Here is a 13,875-nt window from a genome sequence, read left to right as displayed (position 1 = left end):
TCGAAAGATTGTCTATTGGAAACCAACCGCGAAGTCTCAAATCTGTACTTAAGCGTGACATGGTTGCCTGCCAAAATGACCCTTGTGGCGGACCCTTGTGGCTATGTACACCAACCGCGAATGCGTCCCGGAGAACACGCTAACATCGTGGTGCCCGCGCAGCATGCTGTGAAATTTGCACACAATAGCGGATGTAAAGCTGGTCGTAATATGACGCGTGGCTCAGTAGGTCAGCATTCGCTCCAGGCCTTCGGCAGCCGTGCTATGATTCTGGATCTTGCTTGTGGAAGGTTTATCACAACAAACAACTGTCCCGCAACAATAAGTCTCTTGTACTCTTCTTCACTAATGGTGGTAAACGGCATATATCCGTATTCAGTTGCATCCCCATCAACTGCTCTTCATTCGAAGCGCTTATTGAGTGCAGAACTTCCAACGTTGTGCTCTACTGTGCATACCTCGATACTCGCGTTGAAACGGCTTTTAGTGTTGATCGACATAGCGCAGTTTGGTGCCAACAATTGTATCGAACAACGGTAAGCGCGGGTCTTCAGCTTGTCTGGATCAGCGATTGCTGATGCTGACATTTGAGTCTGGCTGCATTCTCAGTTCCTTCAGGCAAAATGCACGATCGGTACCAGGCCACATATATTCAGGCATGGTTCTCCTGAGAAAAGATACATTAGAGTTGGTACTCTATGCACAAGAGCGGAATGTTTGACTTGATGCAAGCATGCTAGTAGGAGAGGGACTGAACGCAGAGCCTGTGGTTGTGTATCTTATCCCACTTGGAGAGTATGTGAATCGATGTCGGAGTTCAAATGTACGTTCTTTCCCCAAGAACCTTCAGTTTGTGCGTTGCCAATTAAGTTAGGAAGCCTACAACAAGAAACATACCTGATACGAGCGTACGGCTTTTGCGCTGCAATCCCGTTGAATGGTTTCATATTGATTCAAGCTGCACTCTGCAGAGTTCTCCTGGATACCGAGGAGTAGGGTTCATTGGATTATCAGTGAGCTCTATTGATGCGTTGACAGGACTTTGGATTTTGCTCGGATACCAAATGAGGAAACACGACAAGTAGAATATGCCCAGACATTTCTCTGGTACAACCATATTTGAGATTTGAAGTGAGTGCGATATGGTAAAGACGGTCTTGTCCGTTCTGGTGGTCACAAAAGAGCAAATGTATCAGCGAGCGACGTTGCTGGAAGAAGCTGTAAACCACAGATACATAGATATTTCTTATTTTTACTTACAATTTGGACTCCCGATTACTCCCTGAAAGGGCAAAGATCCAGCAGGATCAATAAGCTTCGGGCCAACACAGGTATAGGCATCCAACACGCGTGCTACATAAGCAAGAACGTCAACACCAGCGCGAGCACCACCAGATCTCTGCTCACTTCACTCGTCATTGCGTTTGGATTTTGCTGGCATATAATACGCGTATCGCCATGTTGCGATGGAGCCACAAGAAATCACGCAGCAATTGCGTACGGTGGTAAGTCTGCCGTTCTTACAATCCGTAACATTCTTTTGTCTGACCGGAAATCACAGCCGACGACGACACAAGAGCGTTAGTGCAACATCTCTTAGTCCCTCAGGTTAACTAATCTTCCGACAGTGCGATGAGGCGCGCCATTTATGTAGGCTTTGCGTAAACTCAGGACGCGAGTGCAGCTTTAATCCTCACAAATCAGCTATGACCAGCAGATCACCTACACATTCTGAAATTCAGAGTTCGGCTGGCAGCGGGTCTAGTGCAATATCTGAACAAACGGCTCAATCTACACTGCAACTGCCTGCCCGCCTAATCTACCGCACAACAAGACATCTCTGAAAGCGGATGGCATTGTCAACCTAGACCACATGGAGCTTATTGTCCACCTGATTTAGAAAAAGAAATGTTCAATCTCGCAGTCAGTATCGAAGATTGCCGACCTTCGGGCTTGATGCTCGCCTTGACCACCAGTCTCAACTCTCCAGCGCTGATGCACCAGCTGCTACCATTCTCTTCCCGGCACCTGGCTTACGAGCAATCTGAGCGTTCAACTTTTTTTCGTCGTCAGGCTGTAGCTCTACAGACTGGAGCTGTTTCTCTTTTCAACGCCACTTACAATGCCTCCAGTTTTGACGTTGATCAGTCCAATTCCTCATCATCCTGCTCTTTGCATCTATTCTAAGTCATCATACCTTGGCGGATGTGCTTTCAATGAATGTCCCCAGAGGCTCGATGCCTTTGTTGCACACTACTGTCAGTGTACTGAGACGCACAGGTGAATCTACACGATCGCAAAGACCACATGGCCATTTCTCGTGGAGTCGGAGCTTGAAGCCGTATTATCCCTGAGCTTGGGACTTACTTCACGGGAGCCTAAGGTTACCACTGCTAGCTTTCCAGAGAGATGTTAGAGGGATCGGTTGAGCTCCTGCAGGAAGAGAAAGAAGCATGTCGACCTGCATTGCGATATTTGCAGGTTGGCTTGGACGCAGTGACTGCGGAGAGAGATAAGACGAACTCATACCAGATCTTTTATTCATGGAGTATGTTAATCACGGCTGAATTTGCGACTTCACTCTCTGATATGCGACCAGAGGCTTTAATAATCTTTGCCTACTATGCAGAAATGCTGCACTACGGACGACATTTGCGACAAGTGAAAGACGCTGGAAAACACGTGGCTCAACTTGTTGTGGAACATCTTGGTATTGGATGGAGTAGATGGCTTGAAAGTCCATGGAGTGCATTGCATGGAACCCTCATAAATAGCTTGTACTCAACCTGGGCACGGGTGAGGCGCCATAGTCCACACGCTTGCAAACATACAACAACATTTGTGAGAGATAAAGAAGGGAGTGCTCACAGCCAAGAATACCTGCAAACCGTGTGTTGTTGAGTGTAGAGGAGAGATCTGATAAAAAAACATACAACAGCGGGTATTCGCTAATGATCACCCACCTAACAACTTCTCTGCCAGTATGCTGCTTAAACAGGGTTGAGCGAATGGAAAGCCCTGTTTTCAACGTCCTATGGTCATTTGTGACAGGAACGGTTGGATGAGCCTTTTGTATAATCATTCTAACTATTGTCAGTCCAACGATCGCATACAGTCCAGTCCAGCATTTCAGACATAAGGCTGTGTGTCTTGACGTGGATACAAACCGTAATGATCGAAGCAACGGTCTTCTCAATACTGAAAGAAGGAATCTTATCTGGTGACAACCCTACTGTAACATAGACAGCTGTGCTAGTGGAGAGTCGACCGTTCGAGGGTAGGTATTGACCTTATTCCTGTATTGCCCATTGATACTTTTATCATCGATAGATGATAGCTGCAAAGTGCCACAACGGTCTGGCTGTTTGGGCGAGATGCAATACTGAAAGAACGCCTTGGCATCTCAAGCATAGTTGAGTGTCTGAGTATTATCATTGACCTATAATGTATTCGCTGCGTAAGTTATACCATTCCTTGCTCATGGCGTGACCTTTGTACACTCAGTCCTCGGTGCTCTCTCATCAAGTTGGTTTCTGAGAATGATCCTTCTGGGATGCAACCGATCTGAGGAAGAGCTGTGATGTTGCCATCATTGCTACTGCCACTCCAGTAACGATGTGATTTCGGCACGTCCGACAGCTCTAACTGCTCTCCGTTTCTCTTTTCTTGGTACGGAGGGCTAGTCACAGCAAGATTTAGTTCGCTGTAGTTGCTCATAGCAGACTCCAGCCGTCGGGACCCACTTCGCAGATGCCACAATTGTGACGGTTGGCTCGGAGTGCGGTTCCAAAATGCGCTCATGACGCTTCCTCGCACACCTGATCCTAACGTCAACGGCTCCATACCTTTGCTGCTGTAGTCCGAGGACTTTGTGCTGTCTATAGATATGTCGAACCACGAGGAGTTTTTTCTCCATGACCGCTGTTCAACAGGCATCGCATGTTGCGGTGTAGGGTTGCTCTTACTTCGCGACGACTGTGTGATGTTCAAGAAGAATTCCTTAACCCGCTTGGGGAGCAGCCTGACTAACAGTATCCGAATGGAGGGCAAGGATACACATAGAAAGCCAGCAGCCAGCTCGAGCTCAGTCCAAATGGTGATTGGCACGTAATCCCAAGAAGGATCGATCGAAATTTGGAACGTACTGAGGGAAGGCAACCGCATGAGGGTAGCGATAACTCCGCTATGAACATTAGTGTAGGTCATGTTGGCCAGGTTTTGCAGTGACTTACAAAGTACCAATGCAGAACATAAAACCCACAGCAACCTTACGAGAGCGTCTCATTTGAAGATGCTTGACGAAGGCCAATGGCAGTATCAACAGAATGACGTCCTGTATGATGGCAGAAGCTGAATTGGCATAGGCACCCGCCTGAATGTCAATGCATTTACCCTTAATGTTCCGGTTCCAGAAAGAAGGTATCGGATTGCAGGCAAGGATGGTGACACAAAAGATGGCGAAACTGTTGGCAACCATAAAACCGATGAAGACGTAGGCGGTGATCTGGAATCTGCGTGCTTTGAAGATCTCAAGATAGAATAGGACTAGGGAGATCTTGATCATACAAAGGATGATGATGTACGTAGACCATGAGATGTACACTAGACCTGTCAGTGCGACCAAAGAAAGAGGAGGGGGAACCCTACAGTTGCGCAAGATTGGAGATAGTTTGTTGTCCTCGAGATTCCACAGATGCTCGCCAAAACCTTTCTTGGTCATGTCAAGAACGAATCCCAGCGGTAACGCTGTCAGAAGTAGGGCTGCCACAACCATCACATCGTCCCAAGCCAGTCTCTTCGATACTGCCTTACCGCATATCCTCAAAGCTACAGACAAGAAAGCAATCGAATACACAATGCTTGTGTACAAGATCACCTCTTGGGTCTTGGAATCGTTTGATAGATTGCAGAGGTCCGCTTGTACTCGCGATGTTTCTGAGAAGTTGTCAGCTTCTGAGAGAGAGTGTGTGCAGAGCCTCGACCCTGAATATACCTAATGAGTCCTGCATAGTGCAGTTCACAAGCAAGCATGCGGCCAAGGCGTATTCGAGCGGCTCATTGGAACAAAAACACGCAAGGTCTGTAGGCGCGCAACCACTTGCTGGAAGCTCGAGGAAGAGACATCGAAGCTATAAAAAGGTCAGCTGAGGGCTTTTGAGATATCGAGAACATTCAACGTACACCGCATGCTGGAATATATGCAATTGTGGATTCCCTCGAGTCTACTCTCGATCCACAGACCTCAACACTGAAGAATGCAAACAGCCACAGGAGCAAGACGACCAGCGAACGTACGCCCATGTTGAACAGGACTTGTTCCCGATGGAAATTTCCCAATGGAGTCAAACGAAGGTCAAGGATCAGTGGCAGTAGCCATCGCTTTTTGAAAAGAAAAACACGGACTCCTTGAACATCAGGTTCTTGAAACATTTCCTGAACCTTATTCAGAACGGCTGTCACTCTGGGCTCAGGAAGCCTCGCGAGTCTTGCTGTAACGAATTCTGCAGCGAATCAGAGCTTGTCGCAACTGGCTATTATGGTTCAATGGTAGGGGATGGTCACGCCGCTATTCAAAGCCACATGTCGTCCGTGTTACTGTGGATTTTCGCAGAGTGAGTCTAGGGCCTTCTGGGCGAGGCTTGTTGCTCGCTTACCGCACTTGTTGAACCAAAGGGTGCGGAAAAAGCGGCCAGATTTGGACTAAATCTCGTCATCGTATTTGGTTTGGGGAGGTATGGCGGACCGTTACCACAACCTGAACACTAGCCACACCAATCTCAGCACCGGTTGAGCTCACGGTTGTCAATGAGGGCCTGGCTAGGCATTCCAGCGCTCTGATAGGCCGTAGGTATGGTCCGCGTACATTTTGGTCAACTGGATTCAGCGGATGTGGACATGTTGGCTTGATCTTCTTCTAGAATTTCTTCAAAATTAACGGTCATCTTGTGCAGTTTGCCGATGCTAATTGCAGGTTGCCCTGCAGGAAGGATCTGCGAAAGGGGTCGTGAACGACTAAGCTACGGAAAAGACTCCAGGCCTGCGTCACAGATTCGAGTATTTCAATCCAGTGACAAGCCAGGGGTTGAAGTCTTTGGCATGCAACAGGCAGAAAAGATCAGCATGAGATGAACAGTGTCAGTCGTTTTCTTAGGAAGAGGTCCTGTCGTAGCCCTGTGAGATGGTGAGGCCACAACCGGATTTTCAGGCGGTAAATATACGCGCCGGAACATACGAGAGCACAGAGCGCATCCGCTGGTGTAAAGAAGACTGTGTTAAAGATTTTGATCGTCTCTGGCCTGCCTGCAAATATGCCGATTCTGTAGCGAGAATAATGTGTCGGCGTAGGGCGCGCAAGGGAGCCACATGGTAGCAGCGCTCATGTTCCACCTCGCTGATCGACCAAATATTGTTTCTCTATTTTCTGTGATTTCGACCGGAAATCGATTGACATATTTGACCATTCGATCCTTATACCTCTGCATATTCGGGAAGAAGGGCGAGACGCGCTGCAGCTAGAACATCAAGTCGCACTGGAAAGATCATGCATTGCCGCAGCAGAGGAAACATCCTGTCCATGGTCACGATGCGGGATAAGTACTCTCGCCTACCCATCAGTAGAGGGCTCTGTGAACACAGGCAGTGGAAGGTAATGAAAACGTTTCTTACTGACTTTAGTGGATGATGTTGCAGTAGTAGAGGTTTTTCAAAAGAGATGCATGGCTGCAAAATGTACTCCGGGACTCGACGATGTCGAGCCTGGTGGCCTGGTGGAGACGGCGCAACCTGATTAGCATAGGCATCTCTAGCCATTACCAGACGACCTGGTGACTAGAGAGGGTGAAGGGCAAATGAGGTCTTGGTGATCTGAAGAAGCTTTCTCGTAAAGAGAACGTAACACGTTCATTGACAAGTGTCTCAAGCATGTGTTGCCCGTGGTAGTCATCATTTCGGTAGTGAGGGTCGAGTGGACTTGAAGTTGAAATTGAGATTGAAATGGAAAAACAGGAAGATATACCCAAGGAACGATCCATACCTAACTCTGTGAATTTTGGTCATCGCTGAGACAAAGATTCGGGTATTGTCTGCTCATAAGCCGTGAATACAAGATCATAGTCGTATGATCGGTCTGTACCGGGACGCCATAAAGGAGGAAATAGACAGACCATAAGTTGACGAGAAGTCTGATGCTACGTGAAAAAAAAAAGGATAATCGGGGATTAACACGGATAGTGATGGGTGTTGTAAATAACAAAAGGGTAGAGACTGATAAGTGTGAAGGGATGGAGCTGGAAATTCAATATCGGGTGGAACGAGTGCTATACCTGGTCAGATGAAGCAATGTGCAACCGTAGAAATGGCATTGACGCTGAGGGTCTGCATTTCCATTTGAGAAGCGGAATTTCTACTGTGGGAAGTGATGCTGTCGTCAGTCCGCTGCCGCTTGTTGGTCTCTGTGGTATCAGGATACACTCCAGGGAATTTTGCTTGAGCAAACAAGATGCCAGTCGTAAATCTAAGGTTCGGGGCTGTCTTTGCTCCAGACGGTGCTGTGACCTTGCTTCGCTTGGAGAACCTTGCCATCGAAGGGCATCACTTCGATGATACGAGACCCAGGAATGCACCCCAGAGCTAGCCACTCGTAGTGTGCTTGGGTGGAGGTGGAGGTACAGGTTGTCAGAGCTCGAAGCAGCTGAAACAGGCAGGTTGAGCACGGAGCTCGGCTGGACCTACCGGTACCGGTACTCTGAGGTAGACGACGTCGCCAACTGTGCCACCAGCCAGCCACACGACCAGCTACACGACCAGCTGCAGATGACCAGGTACACTACCAGCTGTACGACTAGCCACCCACGACGAGCCATACAGCGCCGAGATCACATGACAGCGAAAGGAGGGCGCATGCACTCGACGCACTCGACGCACTCGACGGCGCCATGAGCTCGCGCGTGGAGACGGAGATTCTCAACAAGTACAACCTGACGACGCTGTACCCGGCGGCATGGCCCGAGGACAAGGACGCGGCCGACGAGGGCGAGCTGTCGGACGATGAGGCGTCGACGGAGGTAATAGCAGGAGCGGGAGCAACAACAACGAGAGCAGCAGCAATGCGGCGGTCGCGGTCGCGGTACTCTGTGCTCGAGGACCGGTCGCGCTTCTCGCGGCTGGTGCCCGGGGCGGAGCGGTCCAAGGACGGGGTGGAGACGCTGGTGCAAAAGGACGAGGCGGACGCGCTGGGGCTGTACCCGAGCGTGGTGCAGGTGCTGCGGGCGCGCAATCTGTCGGTCGAGGACGACGTCAAGCTGCGTAGGCGCCCCTTGACTGACGAGCAGACGAGCCGTCGAGCCGTCGAGCCGGCCAGGCGTGCAACAGAAGAGCAGACGAACAGGGGCTGACGACTGCACAGGCAACCGCTTCCTCCTCAGCTCCACCACCTTCTCGCCCTCGCTGTTCCTCTCGCAGGTGCACAGCGACGCCTCGACCGACACGCTGCTGCAGGGCCTCGACTTCCTGTCGCGCTCCATCGAGCAGAAGTCGGCCTCGCTCAAGGTGCTCGTCGAGACCAACTTCGAGCGCTTCGTCGGCGCAAAGGCCACCATCGACCGCGTCTACAACGAGATGCGCCAGCAGGGCACCGACGCCGACGCCGACGCCGACGCCGACGCCGACGCGCCTCCACGCCCGCTCCATGCCCCTGCCCACACGCGGGGCGCCAGCCGCTCCAGCTTCTCTGCCCGCAAGTCCAGCGTCTCGCTGCAGCCCACCCCCTCGGCCGCGGCCTTGACCTCCAGCGCGCCCGACAAGGAGCGCAAGAAGAACGCGCTGGTCAAGGAGAGCGAGTACGGCGTGCACGGCATCAAAGTGCCCCTTACAGAGGTCGCCGTCAAGGCCGAGGAGGTCTGGGGTCCCGCCCTCGGCGGCCGCGACAAGGAGGAGACGCTCAAGGCCATCCTCGACGCCCTCGAGTCCAACCGCGGCCTCTTCGAGCTCGGCGCCTCGGTCCAGGACGCCATCCGCCGCAACGACCACGACACGCTCGTCGACGAGTACCGCCGCGCCCGCAAGTACACCGAGGACGCCCGCTACATTGTCGAGCAGGCCAACTACGCCAAGATGCCCCTCGCCGACGCCCAGATCCACCAGATCATCGTCACCGCCACCATGTGGGCCGACGTCGAGCGCCAGATGGAGCACTTCAAGCGCGACGCCTGGAAGCGACTGGCCGCCACCCACTTCACAAACCACCACCCCGGCGCCGACAACACAAAGTCGGACGAGCACATGGGCCTCATCTCCATCATGCTAGAGCTCGGCGTCGACGACAATCCCATCTGGCTCTGGCTGCTGTCGCGCTACGAGCACCTCAAGGCCCGCCTCAACATGCTGTGCGAGCGCTCTCGAGTCGAGATTGAGATCTTGCGCCGCCATCTGGCCAACGCCGAGAAGCCCACGCTGCCATCCGTCCAGAAACACTTGCGCGCCGTCCCCACGACCTGCAACGCCACGCCCGAGCCCTCCAAGCTCGACGCCCCCAAAATCGTCGAGTTCTGGGAGCACGTGCATGCCTCCATGACGACGCTGCTCTCGACAAAGGGCGGCTTGCTGGGCGAGCTGATCGAGTACTGGGACATTGCGCAGTCTTTCATGAGCGGTCGCGCCCAGCGAAACATGCCCACGGGTTACCAGAACCAGTCGTCCGTCCACCACAAGCTCACCGATCAGAACAAGAGGGAGCTCGAAAAGGGCACCACCGAGCTCATCCACATCATCCGCGAGCATCTCAACTCCTTCTTCTCCGACCCACCCATCGACGATGTGTCTGCGCTCTTGTCCCCCATGCCGACAACCCCAACTCCCACCACGCCGCGCACTCCGCTCACGGCGGCTCTCAGCCCAACATCGGGTTCGAGGTTCAAGTTCGACCCAAACAATGTGCCCCCACCGTCCCCCAGCCGTGGCGAGACCTGGGAGAAGTATGCCTTCTGGCCACCGCACGCAAACGCCCTGTCCGGCTCACACTACCTCTCCAAGGTGCTTGTTCTCGTCGGCACCGCTGCCAACGAGCTGGCTTCTCTCCGCCTCCCCGAGACGGGGCCCTCCTCGCGCTTGGACGAAGCGCTGCGCCTGCTCGTTGGCGGGATTCGCGAACGCTGCATCTCCGCCGTGTGCGCAGCCTGGAACACCGACGCAGAGAAGCTGAAGGTGCTCGAGGACTGGACCCGCAACGCCGACCGCAAGGACACCACAAACTTGCCACAGCGCTTCTTGGTAGTGCAGTCCTTCCTCCTCAATCACCTGCAGAAGATCATGTACGTCGAGGCCTCGAGTAAGACACCCGTAGACGTCGTCGTCCCACCAAGCAACAAACTGCTGCAGATGCTCAGGAGCCAGTTTGTGACCAGCTTGTACCGCACGCTCAGCGGTATGGTCGAGTGCGCAGAAATGGGCCGCAAAGCACTGGGCGACGACTTCCAGACCAAAGGCGACGAGCTGACTATTGATGGCGAGGAAGACATGGACGGCGAGTGGGGCAAAGTCGATGCCAACAACAGGGTAAGTCATCGAATCTAATGATTGACCGTTGACCTCGATACTCATGTGTTACAGTCAACGCGCCTCCTCCTCACCCTCTCCAACATGTCACATTTCCAGTCCGACATAACACCGCACCTCCTCTCCCTCTTTGAAACCCTTTTTTCGGTGCAGCTCACCGACGAGACCTCGCGCATCCGGGACGTGCTCTCGCAGCTGGACACGCAGCTCTTCAAATCCTACACGAAGCCGCACGCGCTGCAGATCCAAGCCTGGATTGAATCGGGCATTTTGTCGCGCAGCTGGGCGAGCGGGGCGCGCGATCGAAACCGTGGCGTCGCGGATCTGGACCCCAGTCCTTACGTCTCGACGGTGCTGCTGCACCTGGTCACGATCCACAGTCTGACAAGCACCACAATCCCTAACAGCGCGCTCACGCCACGCATCCTCAAGTCGCTCTTCGAATCGACCACGACGGCGCTCATCAGCACCTTTAGCTCGCCGCGTCTCCCCACCATCTCGCTGCCGCAGCTCATGCAGGCGACGCTCGACGTCGAGTTCATCAGCCAGACGCTGGCGAGCTACACGACGGACAAGGCGAGCCAGACGCAGACGGACATGTACCAAGTGCTGGATCAGAAGACGGACAACGGGGCGCGCGTGGCGCTCCAGGAGGAGCTGGGCGGGCTGAGGGCTGGCCTGAAGCGGCTGCGAGAGGGTCGCCGCGCCGAGTTTATTTGTTTTAGGCGGGTAAAGAGAGGCACAGTCGTGAGTCCCAATCCCGAGCAAGAGAGAGGCAGACGCTAGCACGAAGGTGTCAAATCGAGTGTTGTATTGTTTTACTATCGCACGCATCTCGCGTCCTCATCATTGTTTCGTGTGTACATTCCATCCCATGGGTATCATAATACATGTACGTGTATAAGCAGGTATTAATGCGCCGCCGAGGCACTCCTCCTCGCCGGCGACAGAAGGCTAGACGCTAGTGCAATCTTGTACGTGGGAACCCGCCGCTGACCAGACTTCAACTCGCCATTGGCTTTGGCGGGCGCTGACAAGGCTAGGTCATGTTCACGGACGGGTTCGTGTTGCTGTTGCTGTTCCTGTTCCTGCGGTGTTTTGGGTGTAGTCGAGCTCGACTTTGCTTTTTCCTCGCTGCCAGCCCACGCCCTCGAAATGTGTATTGTTTTCTTCGATGTGGGCGGTTCTTCTGTCTCTCTCGGTTTGGGCATTTCCATGATTGAGTCTGTCCTGCGCTGCGGTGGCGTGGGCGTGTCAGGCGTCGTTGGCGAAGTGGGCTTGGAAGCCGTGGGAGTTGTGTCATCTCCGTTCGTCCATGCTTCGTGTCTTGTGATCCTGGGCGAAGGAGAGCCGGTTGTCTCGGAGGCGTTCGCGATGAGGTCGTCTGACGAGCGTTTTGTCTGCGAGAAGTCGTTCGGCGACATCATGGTGCCGAGGCTTGATATGCCCAGACCCTCGATTTTGGCTAGCGCAGCTGTCTCCTGCTTTTCGACGTTGTCTGGCTCGGTGGCGGTGGCGGATGGAATGTCAAAGTCGTCGTGGGACTCTGTTGTTCTTCCATGGTCTTGGGCGCCATTGATGACTAGGCCTTCTGCTGTGGAGGCTGACGCCGGACCCTTCCACTCTGCATGTGGCAGTCGCCCTATGATGTTCAGTCTTCCTGTGCCTGCTCTTGCCCACTCCCAGATCCCTCGCCGCGGCGGTGACTGGTGCGCTGACCCGTTCGTTGCCGCGCTCGCCTCCCCGTCTGCCTTGCTAGGCTGCTGCGGGAGAGGGGCGTCTTCTGAGCTTCGGCGGTGCTCTGCGAGGACTGGATGTGGCTTCGGCGCCTCCGCTGCTCCGGCGGCCTGCTTCTCGGGGGTGATGACTTTCTTTAGCTTTGCCCAGTCCTGGGTCGTGTCCGGGCTGGGTGGGTGGCTCGCGAGGGCGGTTTCGGTCGAGGTGCTCACCGTCGATGTGGCGGGGCTTGTGAGGCGACGGCGTAGAAGACCGTCGGCGGAGCTTCCGGGGCGAGGCTGGCGGAGAGGTGGCGGGGGAATTATCCTTGGAGGCGGCAGGGGAAGTATCCTTGGAGGCGGCGGGGGAAGGGCCCTTGGAGGAGGGCGGGGGTGAGGGCGGAGAGGTGGGTCGGAGCTTGTGGAGGCTGCTGACCTGGCGGAGGATGGGTCTGCTCTCTGGGCTTTGGCCTTGCGTGCTGGTTAATGCGTGTTACTACCATGCTGTTGCGCAACGACCAGGTGGGGTATGAATCGCGGCTATTCACCTTGCTTGGCCTTGGCCTTGGCCTTGGCCTTGATGTTGCAGTGGGGCGCGTCTTGGTGGTCGTGGTAGGCGCACTCGTTGCCGCTGGCGGTGGGGTCGTCAAGCAGCATGCCGCCGGAGCCCTGTCGGATGGCGTTGACCAGCTCCAAGGCGAAGCTGGCGTTGTGCTCGAAGCACTGGCGATACGTCTCGACGTCGCGGTTGCTGTCCGGGTCCATTATCTGGCGCGCGGCGATCTGGACCAGCAGGCGGCGGAAGGGCGAGCCGGCGGGGGTCTTGCGGTACAAGTCGTCGATCTCGTCGGGGTCCGGGACCAGCTCGGCTTCGTGGAGGCCCTTGCGGAATTGGTCCATGGCGACGTTCTTCAGCTGGGGCATGTCGAAGCGGTGGCACAGCAGGTATAGGGCGTGGCAGTGCACGGCGTGCTCGTACTTTTGCGTCGCGTCGGCCAGGTCTGAGACGTCATCGAGCCTGCCCTGGTAGAGCCACTTGACGAGCAGCTCGAAGCCAGCCGGGTCGTGGTCGGGCAGTTCGAGCGCGTCGAGTGCATCTCTGGCGTCGTGGCCGTCGTGGTTACCCTCAAGCTCGGCCTCGAGCTGGGCCGAATGGTGGCAGAGCAGGGTGCGGTGCAGCGTCCAGCGGCGGCGCGCGTTGCCCACATACACGTCGATCATGGGGCCGGACAGCAGTCTGTCGCGTTGCAGTTTAGCCTTTGCGCGCACATGCAGGCGGTGGGAGTAGAGGCGATGCGCCAGCGCCGGCCGCACTGCGAGACACTGCGGTCGAGGGGCGTGGTGCGCGTCCGCATCTGGCGCGACACCTGGTGCGGCGTCCACGTCCTGCGACAGCGGCTCCCCACACGTCGTGTCGCTGTCGTCGTCGCCGTCGTCGTTGCCAAGGAAAGGATCGTCTACATACTCAGCAAAGGTGGCAGCAGGCACATGGCCAATGTTGCCGTTCGCCATTCGCAGCCTCGGGGTGCCGTATGCAAAATCACGATAGTAGACAAGCCGGTCGTGCCATCCCATGCGGCGCGGTGGTGGCGCTCATGGGCGAGGTGGA

General features: G+C 54.7%; 3 protein-coding genes across 3 annotated transcripts, besides 6 other annotated features; 1 reads left to right on the top strand and 2 right to left on the bottom strand.

Moving 5' to 3' along the window:
* Positions 1–3,462: 3,462 nt before the first annotated feature.
* On the bottom strand, positions 3,463–5,430 carry EKO05_0000755 (uncharacterized protein; the record flags this gene model as incomplete). The annotated part of the gene is made up of 5 exons (XM_059635491.1): positions 3,463–4,183; positions 4,233–4,602; positions 4,648–4,935; positions 4,994–5,129; positions 5,182–5,430. The coding sequence occupies 5 exons, from the start codon at positions 5,428–5,430 to the stop codon at positions 3,463–3,465; spliced, it is 1,764 nt and encodes a 587-aa protein (XP_059491474.1).
* Positions 5,431–7,934: 2,504 nt separating this feature from the next.
* EKO05_0000754 (Exocyst complex component S5) lies at positions 7,935–11,337 on the top strand (the record flags this gene model as incomplete). The annotated part of the gene is made up of 3 exons (XM_038936825.2): positions 7,935–8,304; positions 8,405–10,551; positions 10,606–11,337. 3 exons carry the CDS (start codon positions 7,935–7,937, stop codon positions 11,335–11,337), a joined length of 3,249 nt encoding a protein of 1,082 aa, XP_038803301.2.
* Positions 8,111–8,152: a tandem repeat.
* Positions 8,633–8,669: a tandem repeat.
* A 125-nt stretch (positions 11,338–11,462) lies between the features above and the next one.
* EKO05_0000753 (uncharacterized protein) lies at positions 11,463–13,841 on the bottom strand (the record flags this gene model as incomplete). Its single annotated transcript, XM_038936726.1, has 2 exons — positions 11,463–12,745; positions 12,815–13,841. The coding sequence occupies 2 exons, from the start codon at positions 13,839–13,841 to the stop codon at positions 11,463–11,465; spliced, it is 2,310 nt and encodes a 769-aa protein (XP_038803300.1).
* Positions 11,612–11,642: a tandem repeat.
* Positions 12,819–12,846: a tandem repeat.
* Positions 13,430–13,463: a tandem repeat.
* Positions 13,674–13,705: a tandem repeat.
* Positions 13,842–13,875: the final 34 nt, after the last annotated feature.

Source organism: Ascochyta rabiei, chromosome 1 (assembly GCF_004011695.2).
Source record: "Ascochyta rabiei chromosome 1, complete sequence".
NCBI classification, from domain to species: domain Eukaryota; kingdom Fungi; phylum Ascomycota; class Dothideomycetes; order Pleosporales; family Didymellaceae; genus Ascochyta; species Ascochyta rabiei.
The sequence above is the reverse complement of the archived record's forward strand: the minus strand, read 5'-3'. Positions and strand labels throughout refer to the sequence as shown.